Source organism: Rhinoderma darwinii, chromosome 7, assembly GCF_050947455.1.
Source record: "Rhinoderma darwinii isolate aRhiDar2 chromosome 7, aRhiDar2.hap1, whole genome shotgun sequence".
NCBI lineage: Eukaryota > Metazoa > Chordata > Amphibia > Anura > Rhinodermatidae > Rhinoderma > Rhinoderma darwinii.
Window position 1 is genome coordinate 40,243,505 of NC_134693.1, and position 25,148 is coordinate 40,268,652.

General features: G+C 44.6%; 2 protein-coding genes across 6 annotated transcripts in view; one reads left to right on the forward strand and one right to left on the reverse strand.

The window, feature by feature from the left end:
• CDC7 (cell division cycle 7) overlaps positions 1 to 2,763 on the reverse strand; it is a 41,868-nt gene extending 39,105 nt beyond the window's left edge. Inside the window, exon 1 of one of the 2 annotated variants that reach the window (XM_075833232.1) lies at positions 2,331 to 2,763. In XM_075833232.1, coding sequence (XP_075689347.1) covers positions 2,331 to 2,352 — 22 coding nt within the window. In that variant the 5' untranslated portion in view covers positions 2,353 to 2,763. The remainder of the gene's footprint in view (positions 1 to 2,330) is intronic. The other variant, XM_075833233.1, reaches the window with a different exon arrangement.
• The window catches only part of HFM1 (helicase for meiosis 1), a 181,811-nt gene continuing 159,238 nt past the window's right edge, over positions 2,576 to 25,148 (forward strand). For all 4 annotated transcript variants that reach the window (XM_075833227.1, XM_075833229.1, XM_075833228.1 and 1 more), the window contains exon 1: positions 2,576 to 2,638. The gene's annotated coding sequence lies outside the window, so the exon portion shown is untranslated. The remainder of the gene's footprint in view (positions 2,639 to 25,148) is intronic.

Sequence of the window (25,148 nt, forward strand, 5' to 3'; positions counted from 1 at the left end):
GATATATAATGTGAGATTTATTGGAGACCATGTTGGTCTAATACTTTGTTTAATTGTATTATTGATATGCAAAAGTTGACTCTGCGAGTCTGTGTTATTATTATATTACAAAAAACTGTTTAATAAAAAACTATTGAAAACAGAATCTCGGACCAAAGTAGGACATGCTCTACTTTTGTCGGAACGGAGCAACGGGACCGTCAAAAAAACTGAAGTGTGCATGGCCCCATTGAAATGAATGGGTCAGGGTGCTAACCGTCAGAAAAACGGCTAGCATCCTGAAGAAAAAAAGACTGAAGTGGACATGAAGCCTTAAACTTCTGACGTGTCATAGTGACATGTCAGAAGTTTTGATTGGTGGGGGTCCGAGCACTGAGACCCCCACCAATCGCTAAAACAAAGCAGCTGTAGCGCTTGTGAGAGTGCTCAGCCGTTTCGTGTCTATTCGGCTTTTTCCAGAAATAAATGTATCGGGGTACGTGCTAATAGAATTACTATTGAGTCCGTACTCCAATACATTCATTTCCGGAAAAAGCCGAACAGACACAAATCGGCTGAGCGCTCACATGAGAGCTTCAGCTGCTTTGTTTTAGCGATTGGTGGGGGTCTCAGTGCTCGGACTGCCACCAATCCAAACTTCTGACATGTCACTATGACACGTCAGAAGTTTGTTAAACATTTAGCTACACTTTAAACTTAAGGCTGGGTTCACACGACCTATTTTCAGACGTAAACGAGGCGTATTATGCCTCGTTTTACGTCTGAAAATAGGGCTGCAATACGTCGGCAAACATCTGCCCATTCATTTGAATGGGTTTGCCGACGTACTGTGCAGACAACCTGTCATTTACGCGTCGTCGTTTGACAGCTGTCAAACGACGACGCGTAAATGGACTGCCTCGGCAAAGAAGTGCAGGGCACTTCTTTGCCACATAATTTGAGCTGTTCTTCATTGAACTCAATGAACAGCAGCTCAAGATTTACGAGTGTCTCAGACGCCTCATAAATTACGAGGAGGAGCATTTACGTGTGAAACGAGGCAGCTGTTAACAGTCTGTCTTTTCACACGTAAATGCCTCTCATTGTGTGAACATACCCTTACTCTACTCGAATCACGCTTCAACAGCGAATGGGAAAAGTTGCCGGGAGTGACATAACTGTTGTTTTTCATTCACTTCAACTGGAGTGCAAGTGACACTGCAAATTGGCTGCAAAACGCGTGTCAAAGAAACATTGGGGCAGATTTTTGTCATAAACTAGACCCTGGGGCACTTTACATTAGCATAAATCTAAAATCGCTAATAAAAAGTGGTGAAAACAGATCGTTTTTTTTTAAATAAAAAGCATTACTGTCATCTACATTATAGCGCCCATCTCCTTATGTAGGAGACAGGGCACTTATAATGTGGTGACAGAGCCTCTTTAAGCAATGATCCTTTATTCCAAGAGTGGTAAAGATGGTGTAAAAGGCCTAAAAGTTGTAATTTTCAATGCAAATTATGACTTTTCTATGCCATAAATTCCCCCCTGGTCTCCATGAAGGTCGAGTATGTGCACACAACCGAATTTGCATTAGGATTGCGCACCGGAAACCACATGAATTACGTCTCCCACGTGTTTTTACCCTAAGGCGACGTTCAAATACTAGAATTTTCCATTTTAATAATCTGTCGCAGAAACGGACGAGAATCTGTAGCAGAAATCCAGGACTGACTCAGATTTCTGCCACAGATCAGCACATAAATAAGCCCCATTCAATGTCACTTCCACGTAGTGGTAGAATCTGTGGCCTGTTAACCACAAAGCGGATTTAAAAACCTGCACCGCGAGGGAAAAAAAAAGTGACATATCACGACGACATGACACGTTCAATAGGGCTGATCAGAAAGGGGCTAGTTAACACATTTTCCGTGTCAAGAAGCGACGACACTCCTTTTTCCGAGACGCGGATTTCAAATCCATGTTGGAAAAAAAACTGACCCGCATGAACTACAGCACGGATTTCCAATAGAAGTAAAATAAATGGGATGCGATTTGTTGACAGAGTTCAGCACAAAAACCCATTGTGTAAACACGACCCAAGAGTCCTGAGAAATAGTATGACCATCCTATAATCCTGCACACATCTGAACAAATACACAAAAACGTATAACCCTATACCACCACCTAAGGAAAAAATCCTGCAAGCCGCTACTATTGTGAAACTACAACGCTCAGCAGGACAGCCTGTAGAATGGAGTACTACCACTTCGTATTATGCCGAGCGCCTAAACACTGACATGTAGAAATCTGGTTTCACAATAAAAGACCATGACCCGGTGATGATTTACCTGCCACATCGCCACCAAACATTTTCTAGGGTTTCCTCCTGCAATTACAACGATCACAGAATGGCGCCAAGTCTACTTCTTGTCACCAGTCACTGTAACATAGAAGCATCCCGCCTTCAGAGGAGGGGCGAGGCGTTCTTCGAAATTCCTTTCTTGATTGGACGTATACTCTGAGAGGCGTTTCTACGTTCCAATAGCGATCCACGGTTGAACCCCTCTTCTAAATATGATTGGACAGTTGTGTACAGTAGGCGGGACTAGTAAGCGTCGTGTAGAAGTTTTGTGGTAGATTTTCGCTGTGGAGACAGGTAGATGTGATTTCTCCTCAGGCGGCGCGGTTGGCTATTTTGTCTGTTTTGTTCTTTTCTTCAGTGTGTACAGGATATTATTTTTGTTGCGGCATATTACTATTTGACGTAATATTGCAATTTCTATTAGTAAAATTGTATGGACAAATGCCATATAATCGAAATTCTTTAAATGGTACCTATAGTATAATCGACATGGGCTTCATGGGACCCAATCTTGTGTGATATGATAAAAACCAGAATCCAGAAAAATGCAGCATGCTCGGCTTCATTTATGAAAAACCATTGGCGGTGTTGCCCGTAGCAACCAACAAGATTCTGACATTTGCTTTGTGCAGGTCTGAAAGCAGTGATCTAATTGGTTGTTCTAGGTTGCACTATTTTTCATAAATAAGGGGCATTATCTGTTCAAACTGGTATTCTCATCACACGTAGTGATGGCATATCACTAGAATATGCCATCGCTTCAGGTTTAAGGGGCCGGCCCACTGATATAGCACTGCCCAGGGGCGTAACTAGGAAAGGCTGGGCCCCATAGCAAACTTTTGACTGGGGCCCCCCCTCCCCTGGGTGTCACACAACCCCCCCCCCCCCCCTTGTAGATAGTGCCTTTTTTACAGCCCCCCCTGTAGATAACGCCATACAGCCCCCCCTCTGTAGGGAACGCCATACAGCTCCCCCCCTGTAGAGTACGCCATACAGCCCCCTGTAGATAACGCCATACAGCCCCCCCCTGTAGAGAACGCCATACAGCCCCCCCCTGTAGAGAACGCCATACAGCCCCCCCCTGTAGAGAACGCCATACAGCCCCCCCCTGTAGAGAACGCCATACAGCCCCCCCCCTGTAGAGAACGCCATACAGCCCCCCCCCTGTAGAGAACGCCATACAGCCCCCCCCTGTAGAGAACGCCATACAGCCCCCCCCCTGTAGGGAACGCCATACAGCCACCCCCCCCCTGTAGGGAACGCCATACAGCTCCCCCCCTGTAGGGAACGCCATACAGCCACCCCCCCTGTAGGGAACGCCATACAGCGTTCCCCCCCCCCTGTAGGGAACGCCATACAGCGTCCCCCCTCCCAACAAAAATGCGACCTACAGTGTGTCCTACAAAAGACATGTATCCCCTCTCCACAGGATCTCCACAGGATAGGGGATACATGAGTGATCGCTGGCAGCGATAGGGAGAACGGGGGACTGAAAGTCCCCTGAACTTCTCCATGACAAACCTCTGACTTCCGGCGTATTCGCAGCTCACTAAAACTGAAAGGAGCGCTGGTCACGCATGCGCACAAGCACGACCTGCGCTCCATTCATTTCTACGGAGCTGCAGACACAGACCCCGGAAGTCCGAGGTTTGTGATGGAGAACTTCAGGGGACTTTCAGTCCCCCGTTCTTCCTGTCAATGCCAGCGATCACACATGTATCCCCTGTCCTGTGGAGATCCTGTGGAGAGGGGGGGGGGGGGATACATGTCCTGTGGAGAGGGGGGGGGGGGGATACATCTCTTTTGCTCTATTTTGCGCCTTCAGGACCAGACACCGTTTAGCCATTTTTAGCGCGTGTTAGTTAAATGGCTATAACTTTTTTATTTGTTGGGCTAACGACGTGATTTTTGCGACGTTTTTTCCGTAGACAATGCAGGTTTCATTTTTTATCGTTTTTATACACACCTTTTTTGCTATTTTAGAATTTTTATTCATAAAGTTTGAAAATAATAGTAAAAAAATCAGCTTTTTTACATTTCAGCTATTTGTTTTTGGTAATAACATAGTTTTACCCTAAAATAGACGTTTTATTTGTGATCGCCATTGTCTACCGTAAATTTTTATATATTACATTTCTATATTAGGGTAATTGGGTCAGCGCTAGCGTTACAACAATGTTTGGCGGGGGGAACTTTTTTTTTTCGGGGTGGGTATTTTATGTGTATTTATTATTTAAATTTTTTTTGCACTTTACTTTATTATTTTTTTATTACTATGGTCTGTTCCTCAAAGGTCAAAAAAGACCTTTGGGGAACTTTACATATTTTTTTCCTTTCTTTTACACCATGTTTTTCCACTGTAACTGGAGCTGCACAGCAGCCCCAGTTACAGGGGAAATCAGCCCTCTCATAGTGACGATTGTCACTAATAGGGCTGTGCTGGGTCTTGTTAGACCCAGCAGCAGCCTGCCACTAACGGCACCCGGCGATCATGTGACCAGTCACATGATCACCGGGAGGAAGAGAGACAGCGCCGCTGCTGCTGTCTCTATTCCTGTACACAGCGCGCATTCAGCGCTGTGTACAAGTGATCAGAGAAGACAGAAGCAGCGAAAGCTGCTTCTCTCCTCAGGGTCCCCAGCAGTCACTGACAGCCGGAGACCCGACATTCAGCTGCCCGATCGCGCGGGCAGCAAGTTAAAACCCGAGCCGTAGAAAGTCTATGGCTCGGGTTTTAAGGACCCGTCCCTGACCGCTGGCCGTAAAAATACAGCCAGCGGTCGGGAACCAGTTAATGGCAGAGCGGGGAGATACCTCCCTGCTCTGCCGTAGTGTTCAGTGGCGTCCCGCTGTAGCAGCAATAGCGGCTGCTAGCGGAGCCTCCGGCCATGGTGGGGGCCCGTGCCGGCTGGCGACACGGGCCCCGTAGCAGCCGCTACTGCTGCTACGGCGGTAGTTACGCCACTGGCGCTGCCTCACCTTCTCAGTTACTTCCTGCACAGCGGTGCTCCCAGCCAGCAACTGGTGTGCCGATAATAAAAAAACAAAGATGAGGTACACAGTGTGCCATGTAAACATGAAAGTCATATAAGACAAACTGTTACCACGTATGTGACAAAAAACAATTAATCAGTTAATTAAACTTACAGTTTAGTGTGACCCTTGTCCCTGAACACCAGCTTGGGGGGCGCTGCACACATGAGAGAGCGACTACTGAACACCAGCTTGGGGGGCGCTGCACACATGAGAGAGCGACTACTGAACACCAGCTTGGGGGCACTGCACACATGAGAGAGCGACTACTGAACACCAGCTTGGGGGCACTGCACACATGAGAGAGCGACTACTGAACACCAGCTTGGGGGCGCTGCACACATGAGAGAGCGACTACTGAACACCAGCTTGGGGGCGCTGCACACATGAGAGAGCGACTACTGAACACCAGCTTGGGGGCGCTGCACACATGAGAGCGCGACTACTGAACACCAGCTTGGGGGCGCTGCACGCATATGAGAGAGCGACTACTGAACACCAGCTTGGGGGGCGTGGTGCACATAGGAGAGACCCCGGCTAATGAACACCTGGGGCTGGGGCATTATACTGTGGGTAGGCACTATTGGGGCATTTTACTGTGTATGGTGGGCATTATACTTATGTGGGGGGCACTATGTGGCATTATATTGTGTGTGGGGCATTATACTGTGAGGGTATTATATTGTGCAGGAAGGCACTATGGGCTTTATACTGTGTGTGGGGGCACTATGGGGCATTTTATAATTAGTTAAATTAATTTAGAAAAAAAACTGGTAAATGAATTCCTTAGGCCTCATGCACACGACCGTAAAAACACCCGTTATTACGGGTCGTAATTACGACCCGAAATAACGGGCCCATATACTTCTGTTGGCCACGGGTACCTTCCCGTTTTCTCACGGGAAGGTGCCCGTGCCGTTGAAAAAGATAGAACATGTTCTATTTTTTTCTTTTACGGGCCGTGCTACTATACTTTATAATGGGAGCACGGCTCGGAATAACGGCCGGCTGCCTGTGGCCAGCCGTGCCCGGCCATGCTCGTAATTACGAGTCGTAATTACGAGCACGGTCGTGTGCATGGGGCCTTAGGTTGTATGGATACCTAATATGCGTAGTTTTTTTGTTTTTATATATAGTATGCACAATAAACTGATACTAAATAATCTTTATCTTTTCTTTTTTTTTTACTTATTTTTGCAGACTTTATATTAATGTTTTTATGAAAAAATGTTTTATCCCATAAAGGGATTACCATTATACAAATGTTTTTAATGTATTAGCATACATTATACATTATACTCTGTGTCACTATGACACAGGCTGCTGTTAGGGCAACACTTAGTGTTCCCTAACAACAGGCTTACTGAACAATACGGGCCTTCCGATCGCATCACTGGGAAGTCTTCACGGACCATGGTGATGAAATTCTTAAACGACCGGGATCGGAGGTTCCTTCGATCCCGGTCAACCTCCAGAAACTTCTCTAAGAACAGGAGATTTTAGTAACAACACCTGCTTAGAGAATGGGCGCTCAGTGCAGCGCTAGTTATCCTTTTCAGCAGCGACGCCAAACAGCTTTGCTGTAGACTTAGGACCTGCACCTCCTGTCGTCAAAAAACAGTGGGCGGTCATTAAAAGGGTTAAGGAATACATTACTAAGCTTTTGCTGCATATATATATTTTAATGACATCTTAACCCCTTCCTGACATTTGTTGAAAGTATACATCATGGAAAGAAAGTGTTTCCTGCAATTTGTCGTATGCTTACAACAAATGGATGGCTCGGGCTCAGTAGCGGAGCCTGTGCCATCAGCTACGGATGTCAGCTATATGTTACAGCTGACACCCTGCTGTATAGACAGGGACCAAAGTTAGCGCAGATCCCCACAATTAACCGCTTAAATGCAGCTGTCAAATGCGACCGCTGCATATAAGGGGTTTATAGCCAATCGTCACCCCCACGACGTGATTGCAGAGGTGTCGATGGCTGCAATGGCAAACAGATGCCTAACACTGGCCTTCCGGTCTGCCTAGTACGGAAGACTCCTAGGCCCTGCCCGGACATGGGGCCTGAAAGGCTTCTAGTGGCGACAGGAAGATGGCACAGGCTCAAAACTGAGCCCGCGTCATCAGTGGCGGGTGTCAGCTGTATGTTACAGCTGACACCCTGCTGTAACAGCAGGGACCAGAGATAGCTCTGATCTCCACCATTAACCCCTTAGATGCAGTGTTCAGAAGCTATTGCTGCACCTAAGCGGTTTGTATCAATCGACACCCTTGCAACGCGATCGCGGAGTTGCCGACGGCTGCTATGGCAACAGGGGGCCTAACAATCTCCTCCTGGTCTGCAAATTAAGGAAGCTGATCAGTGAACGATGGGAACTACATCGGTAGTGCAATGTATTAGAACAGCAATCAGACAGTTGAACCTTCAAGTCCTGTAGTGGGACTAAAAAAAAAGTTGTAAAAAGAAAAAAGTTTTAAGTAATAAAATAAAACAATCGCCCCTTTTTCCCCTATCAAGTTCTTTATTATTGAAAAAATAAATAAACCATACATAATTGGTATCGCTGTGTCCGTAACGGCCTGAACTTTGAAAATATTATGTTATCTAACCCGTGCGGTGAATACTGTAAAAAAAAACTATAGCTCGTCCCTCAAAAAACAAGCCCTCATACAGCTCCGTCGACGAAAAAATTAAAAAGTTATGGTTGACGACAGAAAAAAACAAATTTTTTTTACAAAAGTAATTTTATTGTAGATAAATTACTTTTGTAAAACATAAAAAAGCAATATAAATTTGGTATCACTGGAATCATACTGACCCGCAGAATAAAGTTATAAGCGTTGTCCACTTTCTGAAAACTGATGATCTATCCATCGTATAGGTCATCAGTATATGATCGATTCGTGTCCGAACCCTGCACCGATCCGGCATTCTGGCTGCCTCCGGGCGCCGGACGATGTTGCAGGAAGCAGTTGGCTCCTGTCAAAGCATAGCGGCCGTTCGGCGTTATTGCAGCTCTTTGCTCCTATTCAAGTGAATAGGAGCAGAGCTGCAGTTCTGCCGAACGGCTGCTATGCAGTGGTCGGAGCCATCTGCTTCCGGCTCCAACTACTGCATCCCGTTCCAAACATCCGGTTCACAGAGGCAGCCAGAGTTGCGGATTGGTGCGGGATCCGGATATCGGACACGCAAAGATCATATACTGTTGACCTATCCGGTGGATTGGTCATCAGTTTTCAGAAAGTGGACAACCCCTTTAACATGTCATTTAAAACGCATGGTAAATGCTATATAAAAAAAACTAAAGAGATATGTCAGGATTGCTGTTTTTTTTTTTTAAACATATTTTTATTGAATTTTTTCACCACACAAAAAAAACACAAATCATACAGTAATGCATTGCCATAATAATAAACATTACAAAAAATGTATAAATGAACATGTGATAGTGAATGCTTCCCAGCAAACTAGGTTTGATCTTGGAAGTTATTCCCCATGGGCTATCAGCCCTCCTTCATCTCCTCTATCTCCTCTATCCTTCCCTTCCTTTAACCCCACCTGTCGGGTATTCCTGTAAACATTGTTACATAACTTTGCATATCTGCCTAACTTACATAACTAAACAATACACAGAACAAATAAGAAATTGGAGCATACATAACAATTGGAGCTTCGTGAAGCAGTTCACCAACTCAGGCAGCTAGTCCGCAAGAATAAAGAAATCCCAGTGGATATATATGCTTTACTCCCGTGATATTTTCAGTGCCCCTAAAGTGCCCTTAAGATCTTCAATCAAGTACCATGACGTTCCCGTAAACGGATCTATGATGTCCCTTCGTTCTTCACTGGTGAAATATTTTGTGAGGAAAAGCTTCCATTTCTCAAAGAATTTTTTGCTCTGCGTGTCTTTATTCTGTAATATACCAATGCGGTCTAGATAAAACAGTTTCCTCAACCCCTGGACCACCATGTTCTGAGTCGGTACTTCAGCTACCAGCCAGTTTTGGAGTATGCACCTCTTTGCCACTATCAGTGTGGCATGGGCCATGGGAGCTAAATGTGTCGTTTCTGTCTCTTCTAATTCTCCATCATGTTGTATATGGAATAAGACCTCCATTGGCCCTAAATTCCCATGGAACCTGCCCACCTGCTGCAATAAGGATGTTATCTCCCCCCAGAATGGCTGAATATGTGCACACGCCCAAAGGCCATGATACATGTCTGTCTTTGAGATATTACATCTAGGGCATGACGTTTTCCTATCTGGTTGTGAGGCGGAGGGGGCCAGGGTAAATGCATATATTGCTTGGTGAATGATCTTCAGATGAGTTTCCCTCCAGTTTTCGTTGTGCACGTGTGCCCTGAAATCCACCAGCCCTTTTTCAATATGCTTTTCAATGCCTGGTAAATTAAACAGTTTTTCCCATCTCCCAAAGGCCTGCCCCGGGGACATCTTCACTAGTGTTGGTCTGAGTGTACTATATAATTGGGAAATGGAGTGTCTGTGATTGTCCGTGAACCATGAATCAAACAGGTTGGGGGGGACCTCATCCGCTACATCCGCTAGTTTAGTTTTACAGTGATTAACTATTTGTAAGTACTGTAAGTGCTGATGCCGAACAAAAACATATTTATTCTGGAGCTCCTGCAAGGTTAACCACCTCTTATCCTGCGCGTGGAACATATCCCCCAGAGTCGCTACCCCTTTCTCCCTCCATTCTGACATTAGTTTGTTAGATCTTCCTGCTGCAAACTCTGGGTGCTGCCATAAGGGCATATGTTTTGAAATGCGATAAGAGAGGTTATAGTGTTTGCGCAATACCTTCCAGGCAATGATGGTATCTCGTAACAGAGATGATTTCTTGACGATCTTTGGGAGACAAGTGAACGTTGTGTGTACCAGAGCCATGAGATCCCAAGGTTTTGCTAGCTGTCTCTCCAGTCTAGTATTGGAGTGGAACTCTGTGTTGTGTTTCCAATCTAGCAGATGTCTACTCAAGCAGGCCAGGTTATAACCCCGAATGTTAGGGAAATTGACCCCTCCTTCCGCCTTCCTCATCATGAGTTTCGTGAGCGCTATTCTTGGTTTCTTCCCCCCCCATATGAATTTGGTAAATGATGAGTTGAGTGTATTGATATCTGAGTGCTTGACCAGAAGTGGGATAGTCTGGAGCGGGTAGAGTAATTTCGCAAATCCTGACATTTTGACCAAACAGCTCCTTCCCATCAGTGATAGAGGTAGACTGTGCCATCTCAGAAGATCTGCTTGGATATCTTGTATAAGGGGGGGATAATTTAGATCATACAGCGAGTTGGGTGCCCGACCCACTTTAATACCCAGATAAGTAATGTTTGACTTAGCCATCTCAACATCCAGGGAGGCTAGGGACCGCCTATATGTTGGGTCCTGCGTTCCCAAATCTAATAACTGGCATTTTAACGTGTTAACTTTGTACCCTGAGTAGCTCCCAAAGTCGTTCAATGCCTGGAAGATACGCGGAACATCTTTAAGGGGGTCTGCGAGAAATAACAAGATGTCATCTGCAAACAACGTTTCCTTGACCTCCATCTCCCCCACCCTTATGCCCGTATATAAATTGGATGACGCCAGATAACGTGCCAGCGGCTCCAAAGCCAGATTGAACAGCAGTGGCGATAGCGGGCACCCCTGTCTTGTACCTTTACATAGACGGAATGGTTTAGACAGAAAGCCTGGTGTGGAGATTCTAGCCTTAGGGTCTTTGTATATGTGGTGTAATAATATCCTGAATGCCCCCGTTATTTCCATCTTATCCAGGACAGCATCCAACCAATTCCAACGGACATTGTCAAAAGCTTTCTCCGCGTCAAGTAAAAGTAAAGCCGAATGTTCCCCCGGAAATGGGTTATGCTGTACTCTATCTAGCACTGCCAGAACCGTCCTGATGTTGGTGACCGCCGACCTACCTTTAATAAAACCTACTTGTTCTGGGGCTATGAGGAACGGCATTATATTCGCTAACCTATCAGCTATGATTTTGGAAAGGAGTTTAGCGTCCACGTTTATGAGCGATATGGGTCTGTATGATCCTGGTAGTAGGGGGTCCTTTCCAGGTTTAAGCAATAATTTCACATAAGATGTATCTGCTGATGGTGGTAACCCCTCCTCTCCCAGAGCATTGTTAAACAAGGAGACCAAAGTCTCCGTAATCTGTTCCCGCATTACTTTAAAAAATTCGCCGGTCAGTCCATCTGGACCAGGCGCCTTACTATTTTTAAGGTTTCTTATTGCCTCATCCACCTCCCCCCTTGTGACCCTGGCATTTAGAAGTTGCAACTGTTCCGCGGAGATGACCGGTAAAGTGACCTTGTCTAACAGTGTGTCTGTCAGCGGAAGGGAAGATGTATCAGAGTACAGCTCCTCATAAAATTTAGCCAAGATGGAATTAATACTAGTTGGATCGCATGTTTCTCGCCCATTATGATCCCTTAATTTCGCTATGTGCTGCACTGAGCGCTTTCCTCGAGCCATATTGGCCAAAAGTTTACCCGCCTTACTTCCGAACTTATGTAAAGTAGCTTCAAAGTCTCGAGTATATATTGTTTCTTTCTGAGCTGCCCACTCGTCAAAAGAGTGTTTTGCCTGAATCCAGGCCTGTCTGGCATCTAATGTAGGGTGTGCCAAATATGCTGTATAGGTTGCCCTCAGTGCAGCACTAGAAGCATTAAATTTTTGTGTTATTTCCCGTTTTTTGCTGGCAGTATACGCCATTATCCTTCCCCTCAGCACTGCCTTGGCCGTATCCCAGTACAGTGAGGGGTCATCTCTGTGTTCTGAATTCGTCGACGTGTATTCTAACCACCACCCTCTTAGCTGTCTCACAAAGGTGTCATCAGTTGCTAAATGAGCCGGGAATCTCCATATGAAGTCTGATCCTCTGGGATATATTTCCTGAAAATCTACTCGTACCGGGGCGTGATCTGAGATCACTAGGTCCCCTATCTCAGCGGCTCTCAGCCTCGGTTGTAGTGTTGGGGATATTAAGAGGTAGTCAATCCTGGACCAGGACTGTTGAGCGTGGGAGTAATGTGTAAATTCCCGGGCATCCGGGTTACCCCTTCTCCAGGGATCTATTAAGTGTATTCTTTCCATCAGAGGTCCCAACACTCGGTCCTGTTTTCTGGGAGCCCCTGTTGGAATGGATCCCGTGCTTTGTGAACTGTGTGTGCGTCTATCCTCCTTGTGATCAGAAACTGAATTAAAGTCACCTCCCACTATTTTGTGCTGGACATTATCTGACATAAGGGCCCTTTCCAAACCATTGAAAAACTCAATATTATCACTATTAGGTCCATACACATTATAAATGCTTAATATCCCACATGGTGTGCTTAGAGTAATATGGAGCAGTCGCCCTTCCTTATCTGCATCAGTATGAATTACCTCGTGTACCAGGTTTCTGTTTATTAAAATAAGTACCCCCGCTTTACGGCCACAAGCTGAAGAGCCGTATACTTGGCCCACCCACAACTTTTTCATGCGGTGGAAGTCGCTCTCCTCCAAATGTGTCTCCTGAAGAAGAGCGATGTCCGTATGGAGTTTTTTTAAGTGACGGAGTACCATCATTCTCTTGTTAGGGGACCTAAGCCCCTTTACATTCCACGAGGTCAGCTGCATAAAGTGGGCGTTCCGAAAAGGTTCACAATTGACTGGTCATAAATATCTAATTCTAGGCAAGCGTGCTTTGCTGCCTTGGTAGCCGCCCGGCGGCGTCTGCTCCAGATTGCTCCCAACATTACAATAACAACATTTACATTCGGTGCCAGAAAATTGGCACAACCTTTAACAACAAAATGCCCATCCAGGAATGTCACCAGCATTTCCTGTGAGACAAACTTTAAATTGGCATACATAACTTCACTTTTTTCTGGTCTGTGACCCCTCCCCCCCTCCCCTTCCCGCCATCTTTTCGTGATATATTGGAACTTAACATTTTAATTTTTAAAGTATCAAAAAATAAGTTGTGCTTCCTATACAACACGGGTACAAGTGCTTATGCCTATTATAGCAAGAATTTTGTCGGCATAATATCCCACCAGAACCAATTGCCACATTAATATATAAGGCACAATCAAATGCGCTCATGGAGCCTCTATGCGATACTTATCAGTCCGGGATGGTTGCAAGCCGGTTTTCTGAGCGTTGTCGATGTGGCATCTTCGACGATTCTGCCCGTTGTTGCTTGGGTGAGGAAGTGGAATTGCGGGCGATATCTGACCATGTACAGTCCCTCGATGAAGAAACTGGTGTACGGGGACCTTCACCTCCTGTATCTTGACTCGCCGTCTCCTCTCCCGATTGTCTAGGGCCCCGAAGTCCAGGGATCTTGTCTACATATAATGCCGCCTCCTCAGGATTGTGGAATACCTTGGTGGCGCCATCCGTCTGCATGATCCTCAAAGTGGCCGGATACTGTAGCTGAAATTTAATTTTGCGTTTGTAGAGGGAGGTGCAAACCCCTCCAAATGCTCTCCGCCGCCTTGTGACTTCTGCCGAATAATCTGCAAACAGGATGACTTTTGCCCCCCTTATATGCAAAGGGGTATTGCGGTTCCTGAAAGTGCGCAAAAGTTCCTCTTTGTCATTGTAATCCAAGTACCGCATGATCACCTGGCGCGGTCTGCTTTGCGGCTCTCCTTTGGCGTTGGCGCTCGGACCAGGGGGGCCCACTCTGTGTGCCCTTTCCACTCTGCAAGATCTGGTCAGACCTAGCGCTTCTGGTAACTCCGTCTCGCAGATGCCCTGGAGGAGCTGCGGTCTAATATGCTCAGGCAGTCCCACTATCCTTAAATTGTTTCTTCTGGACCGATTCTCAAGATCTTCTAAGCGGTCTCTGAGTTTTGTGTTATCTCGCATTAGGTCTCTAATGCAGGTATGTGCCCCTGCTGATTCATCCTCCATGAGGCCAACCCGCTGCTCCAATTCATCTAGTCGATTGCCATGAGATGTCACCTCATTTTGGAGTTTTTGGAGCGTTGTTGTGACTGTGGCTATTAAGGATTCTCTGATGTCGGGGGCCAGTTGGGTAGCTACCTCAATTGCCAGCTTCCGATAATCAATCTGTGAGTCAGTCATTACCGACGGCGATAGCATTTCCCTCTGAATTTCTGGGCTCTGAGACCGGCTCTGTGAAAGTGGTGGCTGCAGCGGCGCCGCCATCTTGGATGGCCCCTCACCTCGTGTGCTGTGCTCGGCCGGACAGGAGATCTCTCTGCTGCCGCTCCGGAGGAGATATCTCTCCATAAACCTCCCGGTTCTTGTCCCCCACCTCTCCTCCTAATGCCTGGGTGTTTATATCCTGCGGGTGTGTGGCGTAGATGGGTTAGGGGATCAGGGCTTCAGGAGCTCATGCAGCTCCGTCCTCACATCCCAGCGCCGGAACCGGAAGTCAGGATTGCTGTTTTTTGGTCACTTGCCTTCCAAAAAATAGGATAAAAAGTGATCAACAATTTGCATGTACCACAAAATGGTACCAATAAAAACTACAGCTCGTCCCCCAAAAAAACAGCCCACATACCACTACGTTTCTGAAAAAATAAAATAAGTTAAAGGGGTTTTCTGAGATAAAATTACTATGTGTTAATGCTTGTAATTTATTAGTGTAAATACATTTGTAATATACTTACATTTTCCAAATTGGCCCCCGTTTCCAGATGCTGCCGTGGGGTACTTGACGGGTGACGTCACTTTCTGCCACTGTGTTGATCTTCAATTCTTTTCCGGGTATACGACACATCATGCTCACTACACCCTTTAATAAATGCCTTGGGTGGTGTAGTTTCCAAAATGGGGTCACTTTTCTGGGGCTCATTTTATTATTTCACATCAGAGCCTCTACAATTGTGAACCAATACTTTCTAAATCAACAAATTAGGCCTCAAATTCACATGGTGCTCTTTCACTCCTGAGCACTGTCGAATGTCCAGGCAAAAGATTAGGGCCACATATAGGGTGTTTCTAAAAGCTGGGCACAACATATTGGACGCTGAAATTACATGCCATTTTCACTCTGCAACATCGAGTGTACACTGATTTCCGGAAAACACCTGTGGGGTTTACATGCTCACTACACCCGTAGAGGAATACCTTGAGGGGTGTAGTTTCTAAAATAAGTTGACTCCTGGGGGATTTGCACTGTTTTGGTCCCACATGGGCTTTGCAAACACCTGTGGCGTCAAATAGCTCACTACACCCCTAAATGAATTCCTCAAGGGGTGTAGTTTCCTAAATGGAGTCACTTTTAGGGATTTTCCACTGTACTGGTAACTTAGGGGCTTTGCAAATGCGACATGGGGCAGAGAAACCAATACAGCAAAATCTGTGCTCCAAAAGCCAAATGCCTTGCCTTCTGAGTCCTACCGTGTGCTCAGACAGCAGTTTATGACCACATATGGGGTATTTCCGTACTCTGGAGAAGTTGGTTTACAAATGTTGGGGTTCTTTTTCTACCTTAATTTGTTGGGAAAATGAAAAAGTTTCAGCTAAAGCTACATCTTATTGAAAAAAAAGAATTTTTTTCAGAATACATTTCTGTGCCCTGCCGTGTGCCTAAACAGAAGTTTATGAACACATATGTGGTATTGCCGTGCTCTGGAGTTGCTTTACAAATTGCTTTACAAATGTTGGGGGTCTTTTTCTCCTTTATTCCTTGAGGAAATTGTTTTTATTTAGCAAAAACGACATCTTATTGGAAAAAATTAAAATTTTTCATTTTCATGTCCAAATTCTAATAAAATCTATGAAACACCTGTGGGGTAAAAATGCTCACTACACTCCTAGATGAATTCCTCATGTGATGTAGTTTCCAAAATTGCGTCTTTTTTGGGGTGTTTCCTTTGTTTTGGCACCACAAGACCTCTTCAAACCTAACATAGTGCCTAAAATATCATCTAATAAAAAGAAGGCCCCAAAATCCACTAGGTGCTCCTTTTCTTCTGAGGCCTGTGTCAGAATCTGAACAATAAATATTGATTTGTTTTTCTATGGTAAAACCTTCTGTAAATTTCACCTCCACTTTGCTTTAATTAGTGTGAACCACCTAAAGCGTTAAGAAACTTTCTAAATGCTGTTTTGAATACTCACCCAGCTCTCTGCAGGTAATGCCACCCAGCCCTCTGCAGGTAATGCCACCCAGCCCCCTGTATGTAATGCCACCCAGCCCCCTGTATGTAATGCCACCCAGCTCCCTGTATGTAATGCCACCAAGTCCCCTGTAGGTAATGCCACACAGCCCCCTGTAGGTTGCACCCATCCCCCCCTTCCAGGAGAAGTCACTGACTTCAATGTTCATATATGGACAGTGTAGTCACTGACTTCTCCTGGAGAGGATTTCCCTGCCACAGGTCGGGAATTTCGCTTCAGAAGTGAGTGACGTCACGGTGTCCATACATGGACAGTTTGGTCACTCAGTCCTTCTGTAGCGGAATCCCTGGCCACAGGGTCGGTGATTCCGCTTCAGAAGTGAGTGACGTCACTGTGTCCATATATGGACGGTGTAGTGACTCACTTCTCCTGTAGCGGAATCCCCGGCCATAGGGTCGGGGATTCCGCTTCAGAAGTGAGTGACATCGCTGTGTCCATATATGGACAGTGTAGTCACTCACTTCTCCTGTAGCGGAATCCACGGCCACGGGGTCGAGGATTCCGCTTCAGAAGTGAGTGACGTCGCTGTGTCCATATATGGACAGTGTAGTCACTCACTTCTCCTGTAGCGGAATCCCCGGCCATAGGGTCGGGGATTGCGCTTCAGAAGTGAGTGATGTCGCTGTGTCCATATATGGACAGTGTAGTCACTCACTTCTCCTGTAGCGGAATCCCCAATCCCCTTTTCCAAGTTAATATAACTGGTATTGCCGCGTCTGTAAAAGTCAGAACTATCACAATACAGTGTTTAGCATGCACCCCAAAATGGTATCAGTAAAAACTACAGCTCGCCCCGCAAAAAATAAGCCCTCAGCTCTATCGTGCACTGAAACCTGTATCCGTCAGGTCAGTAGAATTGACGGGTTGAGAGTCAGCGGGTCTCGAGCTGTTACCGATCACATCTAAGTTCATAACTTAGATGTGATCGATAACACGTGGATTCTGCGTGTCAGAGACACACAGGCCCTGCTTTCACTAAACCCGTTAGTGCCGTTGACTTGACGGATTCAGGTCTCAGCGTACTATACAGATCCTCTGTATACAGGATACAAAAGTAAAAATGAGAAAAAGTTGAAAATTTATTATAAAATTTAATTAGAAAGTTGCACCAAACACACTGAAACCCATTTTTATAAAAAGAAAAAAAAACAACACGTTTTCAAAGGTGTACATACAGTGAAAGAAATAAGTATTTGATCCCTTGCTGATTTTGTAAGTTTGCCCACTGTCAAAGACATGAACAGTCTAGAACTTTTAGGCTAGGTTAATTTTACCAGTGAGAGATAGATTATATTAAAAAAAAAAGAAAATCACATCAAATCAAATCAAATCAAAATTATATATATTTATTTGCATTGTGCACAGAGAAATAAGTATTTGATCCCTTTGGCAAACAAGACTTAATACTTGGTGGCAAAACCCTTGTTGGCAAGCACAGCAGTCAGACGTTTTTTGTAGTTGATGATGAGGTTTGCACACATGTTAGATGGAATTTTGGCCCACACCTCTTTGCAGATCATCTGTAAATCATTAAGATTTCAAGGCTGTCGCTTGGCAACTCGGATCTTCAGCTCCCTCCATAAGTTTTCGATGGGATTAAGGTCTGGAGACTGGCTAGGCCACTCCATGACCTTAATGTGCTTCTTTTTGAGCCACTCCTTTGTGGCCTTGGCTGTATGTTTCGGGTCATTGTCGTGCTGGAAGACCCAGCCACGAGCCATTTTTAATGTCCTGGTGGAGGGAAGGAGGTTGTCACTCAGGATTTGACGGTACATGGCTCCATCCATTCTCCCATTGATGCGGTGAAGTAGTCTTGTGCCCTTAGCAGAGAAACACCCCCAAAACATAATGTTTCCACCTCCATGCTTGACAGTGGGGACGGTGTTCTTTGGCTCATAGGCAGCATTTCTCTTCCTCCAAACACGGCGAGTTGAGTTAATGCCAAAGAGCTCAATTTTAGTCTCATCTGACCACAGCACCTTCTCCCAATCACTCTCAGAATCATCCAGATGTTCATTTGCAAACTTCAGACGGGCCTGTACATGTGCCTTCTTGAGCAGGGGGACCTTGCGGGCTCTGCAGGATTTTAATCCATTACGGCGTAATGTGTTACCAATGGTTTTCTTGGTGACTGTGGTCCCAGCTGCCTTGAGATCATTAACAAGTTCCCCCCGTGTAGTTTTCGGCTGAGCTCTCACCTTCCTCAGGATCAAGGATACCCCACGAGGTGAGATTTTGCATGGACCCCCAGATCGATGTCGATTGACAGTCATTTTGTATGTCTTCCATTTTCTTACTATTGCACCAACAGTTGTCTCCTTCTCACCCAGCGTCTTACTTATGGTTTTGTAGCCCATTCCAGCCTTGTGCAGGTCTATGATCTTGTCCCTGACATCCTTAGAAAGCTCTTTGGTCTTGCCCATGTTGTAGAGGTTAGAGTGAGACTGATTAATTGAGTCTGTGGACAGGAGTCTTTTATACAGGTGACCATTTAAGACAGCTGTATTTAATGCAGGCACCAAGTTGATTTGGAGCGTGTAACTGGTCTGGAGGAGGCTGAACTCTTAATGGTTGGTAGGGGATCAAATACTTATTTCTCTGTGAACAATGCAAATAAATATATAGAATTTTGACAATGTGATTTTCAGTTTTGTTTTTTTTTATATAATCTATCTCTCACTGGTAAAATTAACCTAGCCTAAAAATTCTAGACTGTTCATGTCTTTGACAGTGGGCAAACTTACAAAATCAGCAAGGGATCAAATACTTATTTCCTTCACTGTAGCCCTTAAAGAGGCTCTGTCACCAGATTTTGCAACCCCTATCTGCTATTGCAGCAGATAGGCGCTGCAATGTAGATTACAGTAAAGTTTTTAATTTTAAAAAACGAGCATTTTTGGCCAAGTTATGACCATTTTTGTATTTATGCAAATGAGGCTTGCAAAAGTCCAAGTGGGCATGTTTAAAGTAAAAGTCCAACTGGGCGTGTATTATGTGTGTAAATCGGGGCGTTTTTACTACTTTTACTAGCTGGGCGTTCTGACGAGAAGTATCATCCACTTCTCTTCAGAACGCCCAGCTTCTGGCAGTGCAGACACACAGCGTGTTCTCGAGAGATCACGCTGTGACGTCACTCACTTCCTGCCCCAGGTCCTGCATCGTGTCGGCCACATCGGCACCAGAGGCTACAGTTGATTCTGCAGCAGCATCGGCGTTTGCAGGTAAGTCGATGTAGCTACTTACCTGCAAACGCTGATGCTGCTGCAGAATCAACTGTAGCCTCTGGTGCCGATGTGGCCGACACGATGCAGGACCTGGGGCAGGAAGTGAGTGACATCACAGCGTGATCTCTCGAGAACACGCTGTGTCTGCACTGCCAGAAGCTGGGCGTTCTGAAGAGAAGTGGATGATACTTCTCGTCAGAACGCCCAGCTAGTAAAAGTAGTAAACACGCCCAGATGTAACACACATAATACACGCCCAGTTGGACTTTTACTTTAAACACGCCCACTTGGACTTTTGCAAGCTTCATTTGCATAAATACAAAAATGGTCATAACTTGGCCAAAAATGCTTGTTTTTTAAAAATAAAAACGTTACTGTAATCTACATTGCAGCGCCTATCTGCTGCAATAGCAGATAGGGGTTGCAAAATCTGGTGACAGAGCCTCTTTAAACTGTGCCTCGTAACCGTGCTGTAAACAGGTAGGTCATTATGCGGGGAGGGGTTAATGGTATTTGTTAAATGGATACGTCATAAACTAGTGTCATGGGAGTTCATGACGTATCCAATAACCACTTCCCGCAGCAGCCATTTTTCAGATTTAAATTTTTTCCTTCCCACCTTCCAAAAGCCAAAACTTTTTTATTTTTGCATCGATATAGCCCTATGAGGGCTTGATTTTTGCGGGACAAGTTGTAGTTTTTAATGACACAGTTTATTGTACCATATAATTTTGGAGCTTCCTTTTTACGGCGTTCACCGTGCAATTAAAACGACATCTTAACTTTATTCTGCGTGTCAATACGATTATGATGCCAAATTTATATATATTTTTTTATATTTGACTACTTTTACAAGGAAAAAACTAACTTAAAAAAGTTAAATTTATTTTGTGTCGCTAAATTCTGAATGCCATAACTTTTTTTATTTTTCGGTCTATTGAGCGGTATGAGGGCTTATGTTTTGTGGGACGAGCTGCAGTGTTTTTTTGGGGTACATGCAAGTTTTTAATCACTTTTTATTCCCTTTGTCTGTGGGAGATGAAGTGACCAAGAAAACAGCAATTCTAGCATTTTACTTTTTTTTTACGTCGTTCACTGTGCATATGAAATAATGTAATATTGTAATAGTTCAGACTTTTATGAATGTGGCGATACTAATTATGTTTATTAATTTTTTTTTACAATGCCTTAGGGGGGAAATGGGAAAATGTTTTTTTTTTAACTTAATATTTTTTTATACATAAAAAAACTTTATTTAACTGATATTTACTTTTTTTTTACTAGTCCGCCTAGGGGACTTGAACCAGCGATTGTTGGATCGCTAGCACATTATACTGCAAAACTAATGTATTGCAGTATATTCTGTTTCTGACATGCTTCTATTAAGCCTATTAGGCTGAATAGGAGTACAAAGATGGCAGACTTGGGGACCTTCTTTAGGCCCCCAGGCTGCCATACCAACAATCGGCACCCCGCATTCGCGGTGGGGGGCGCGGGGCTGTCAGAGGGGGTCGCCCCCGCTTTCTAACGCTTTGAATGCCACGGTCAATAGTGACCACGGCATCTAAGGGGTTAAACGAGCGGGATCGCGCTTTAGCGCGATCCTGCTCTTTACAGTGAAGTGTTGGCTCTAACATACAGGCGACACCCGCGTTGTATGGAGCTCAGCTCGTGAGCCCACTCCATACTTCCCCTACCCGGCTATGACACTATTAAGCATTCGTTCAACATATTCATCACCAATGGACATGTTGAAAAAAAACGTATACTGCGCAGTATTTTGTTGTGTGATGGAAAAGTGTATTCTACTACGCTATTCCATCCTTCAAAAAGCGGAGAACACTCTTGGCATCTGTCGGGCTAAAAGATCTTTACCGACGTATTTAGCCTGTATGGGAGCTTTCCCGACGTACACGCTAAATGAACATCACAAACAGGTCCCAAGTGACCCTAAACGGTGTTGAGAAATGGGCTCATCTCAATTCCCAGCAACCTTCCATAGAGTTTACTAGCAGCACATGGACAGTGATGGTTTATTCACATGTTACGTTCATATTGTATATTGCAGCGTTTTTTGCTGCGTTTTTGTGAAAGTCACAACAAAAAAACATAATAAGACTACAACGTGTGAATAAATCCTAAAGTCTAAGGCCCCATGCACACGACCGTAGCCAGTATCATCCGTGGGCCGCCCACAAATCATGGACCGTGCAAATGCAGCCCGTATAATGACATGTCCTATCTTTTTGCGGTGCGGGCTCCCGACCAATGCACGGACTGTGGAAAACACGGTTGTGTTTATGGGCCCATAGAAATGAACGGGTCCGCAATTCATCCGCAGAATAGCGGGTGAATTGCGGCCGCAAAAACACGTTCGTGTGCATGAGGCCCAAAAGAGAATGATTATCTACATAGAACTGAAGATTTTTTTTTTTTTAAAACGAGTATTTTTGGCCAAGTTATGACCATTTTTATATTTATGCAAATGAGGCTTTCTAAAGTACAACTGGGCGTGTTTAAAGTTAAAGTACAACTGGGCGTGTATTGTGTGTGTACATCGGGGCGTTTTTACTTCTTTTACTAGCTGGGCGTTGTGAATAGAAGTATCATCCACTTCTCTTCACAACGCCCAGCTTCTGGCAGTGCAGACACACAGCGTGTTCTCGAGAGATCACGCTGTGACGTCACTCACTTCCTGCCCCAGGTCCTGCATCGTGTCGGACGAGCGAGGACACATCGGAACCAGAGGCTACATTTGATTCTGCAGCAGCATCAGCGTTTGCAGGTAAGTAGCTACCGATGCTGCTGCAGAATCAACTGTAGCCTCTGGTGCCGATGTGTCCTCGCTCATCCGACACGATGCAGGACCTGGGGCAGGAAGTGAGTGATGTCACAGCGTGATCTCTCGAGAACACGCTGTGTGTCTGCACTGCCAGAAGCTGGGCGTTGTGAAGAGAAGTGGATGATACTTCTATTCACAACGCCCAGCTAGTAAAAGAAGTAAAAACGCCCAGATGTACATACACAATACACGCCCAGTTGTACTTTAACTTTAAACACGCCCAGTTGTACTTTAGAAAGCCTCATTTACATAAATATAAAAATGGTCATAACTTGGCAAAAAAACGTTACTCTTATCTACATTGCAGCGCCGATCTGCTGCAATAGGAGATAGGGGTTGCAAAATCTGGTGACAGAGCCTCTTTAATTCTTACCATACTGTCAATTTTAAATGTTTGTGGTCATTTTTATAAACCGGATGTTCAAAATGTTGAGAAGTAAAAGCCATCTAAATATTTATCATATATTCCAAAAAGTTTGCATTCATGCAATATAAATAAAAACATTGTTAAAATTCAGTAGCTAGGACAATAAAGTATGTTACAGAATTTAAGCAGGTTTTTCATTTTGTCTTTGGTCTGCCCGTGCTTGTAAATATTGCCTACTCCAAATCGACTTGCCTATGGCATTTTTAGCTTGCATGGAACATCTGTTTTAGAATAAACAGGCTTTTAAATTTAAGGTGACACTGCTAATAGAAATATTTTTTCAGGCAATTGCTCCTTTGCTTTTCTGGCCTCTTCTAACTTGCACACCAACAACACATTAAATATACAACAACACATTAAAAATACAGTACACAGACTCTTAACAGCTCCAAGACAGTTTAATTTTTGATTTCCCCCAAGTCCAACACCTGATCTACCATATGCTTTGAATCTTTGTAGCTTCAAAAGATTACATGCTGGTCCCCAAGCATGAATAGTTAGGAGAAGAGTGACAGATCATTTACACCAGAAGGTCTAAGTTTAGATTTTTTATTTTTATGGTCCAGCATACTGTATAATGGACAATAAACGTATAAAGTCGAGGCATCAAAGCAATTGATATAACTTATTTGGCATTAACAGTTCTTTTTATTTATATTTGTTTGATCTTACTTATTGCTTGTAAAATAAAATATTTAATAATTAGACATAATATTACGATGGGATATTAATACTGTTAGGCCTCATGCACACTTCCGTTGGCCGTAGTACGGCCGCTAATGACGGATCCGTGAAACACGGATCGCACATGGATGTTTTCCTTGTGCAGTCCGTTGTTTCGACAGACCAAATGAATGAAAAAAGGCCGAGAATGTTCCGTCAAAAACGGAAAGGAGTAGGATCTGTCCTATTTTTGTCGGAACGGCTTCACGGTTCCGTTAAAACAGAAGTGTGCATGGCCCCATTGAAATGATTGTGTCAGGGTGCTAAGAAAACGGATAGCAAAACGGATAGCACCCTGAAGACAATAACTGAAGTGGGCATGAGGCCTTAGAAAACACTATGTTAAAATTGTGAATTGGATTCATTTACTGTAAAAGCTAGGAATACATAGTACATACCAGCATTTATATCACCTACATATACTGTATTTATGAATGGAACATTTTTATGTAGCTAGTAGAAATGCTTTGCATGTTGAATGCCCTGACTACAGTATCAGTACTCTTTGCATGTAAGGTATATTTAGAACTAAAAGAATAACACTCTAAGACTAGGAATGCTACCATTGTGGTGTGTCTACAGCAAATTAAGCCCCTATTCACACAAGCGTGTCCAATTTGCGGCCACAAAAAAATTCAGTTTTTCATGTGTATGTCCATTGTTACGACCAGCAGGTTTGTGGACCCATTGGGCTACTCCACTGGTTTGGCTTAGGGCCACCGCCAAGGGCGTTATCTAAGTAGCCTTCCCGGTCTTCACCCTTTAAGCCCTATACTGGGATCTGGTCTTAGTTGCGGGGAGGCTGTCAGGTGGCCACCTCTTGAGGTGGTCCCGGCGGAATAGCTGCTGGCCAAACAGACAAGAAACAGGCACTGGCAGATGGTACCTTGAAGGATGGAAGCTGTCAGTGGATTACTGGACAAAGGCTGGTGGCAGGTAACTGGTCACAAGCAGGTATCTGGTCACAGGCAGGTAGCGTATAGCTGGTACAGGCTGACCACATATAGCAGCAGCGAACTGGATCCAAACTGGTAATGGATAACTGGATACAGACTGACCACAGATAGCAACAGTGGACTGGATACAAGCTGATAACTGGTGGCAATTGCAGACTGGATACAGACTGGTAACAGACAACTGGATACAGACTGATAACTGATGGCAGTAGCAGACTGGATACAGGCTGGTAATGGACAACTGGATACAAGCTGATAACAGGTGGCAATTGCAGACTGGATAAAGACTGGTAACGGGCAACTGGATACAGGCTGATAACTGATAGCACTAGCAGACTTGATACAGGCTGGTAACAGACAACTGAATACAAGCTGATAACTGATAGCACTATCAGACTGGAATCAGGTGC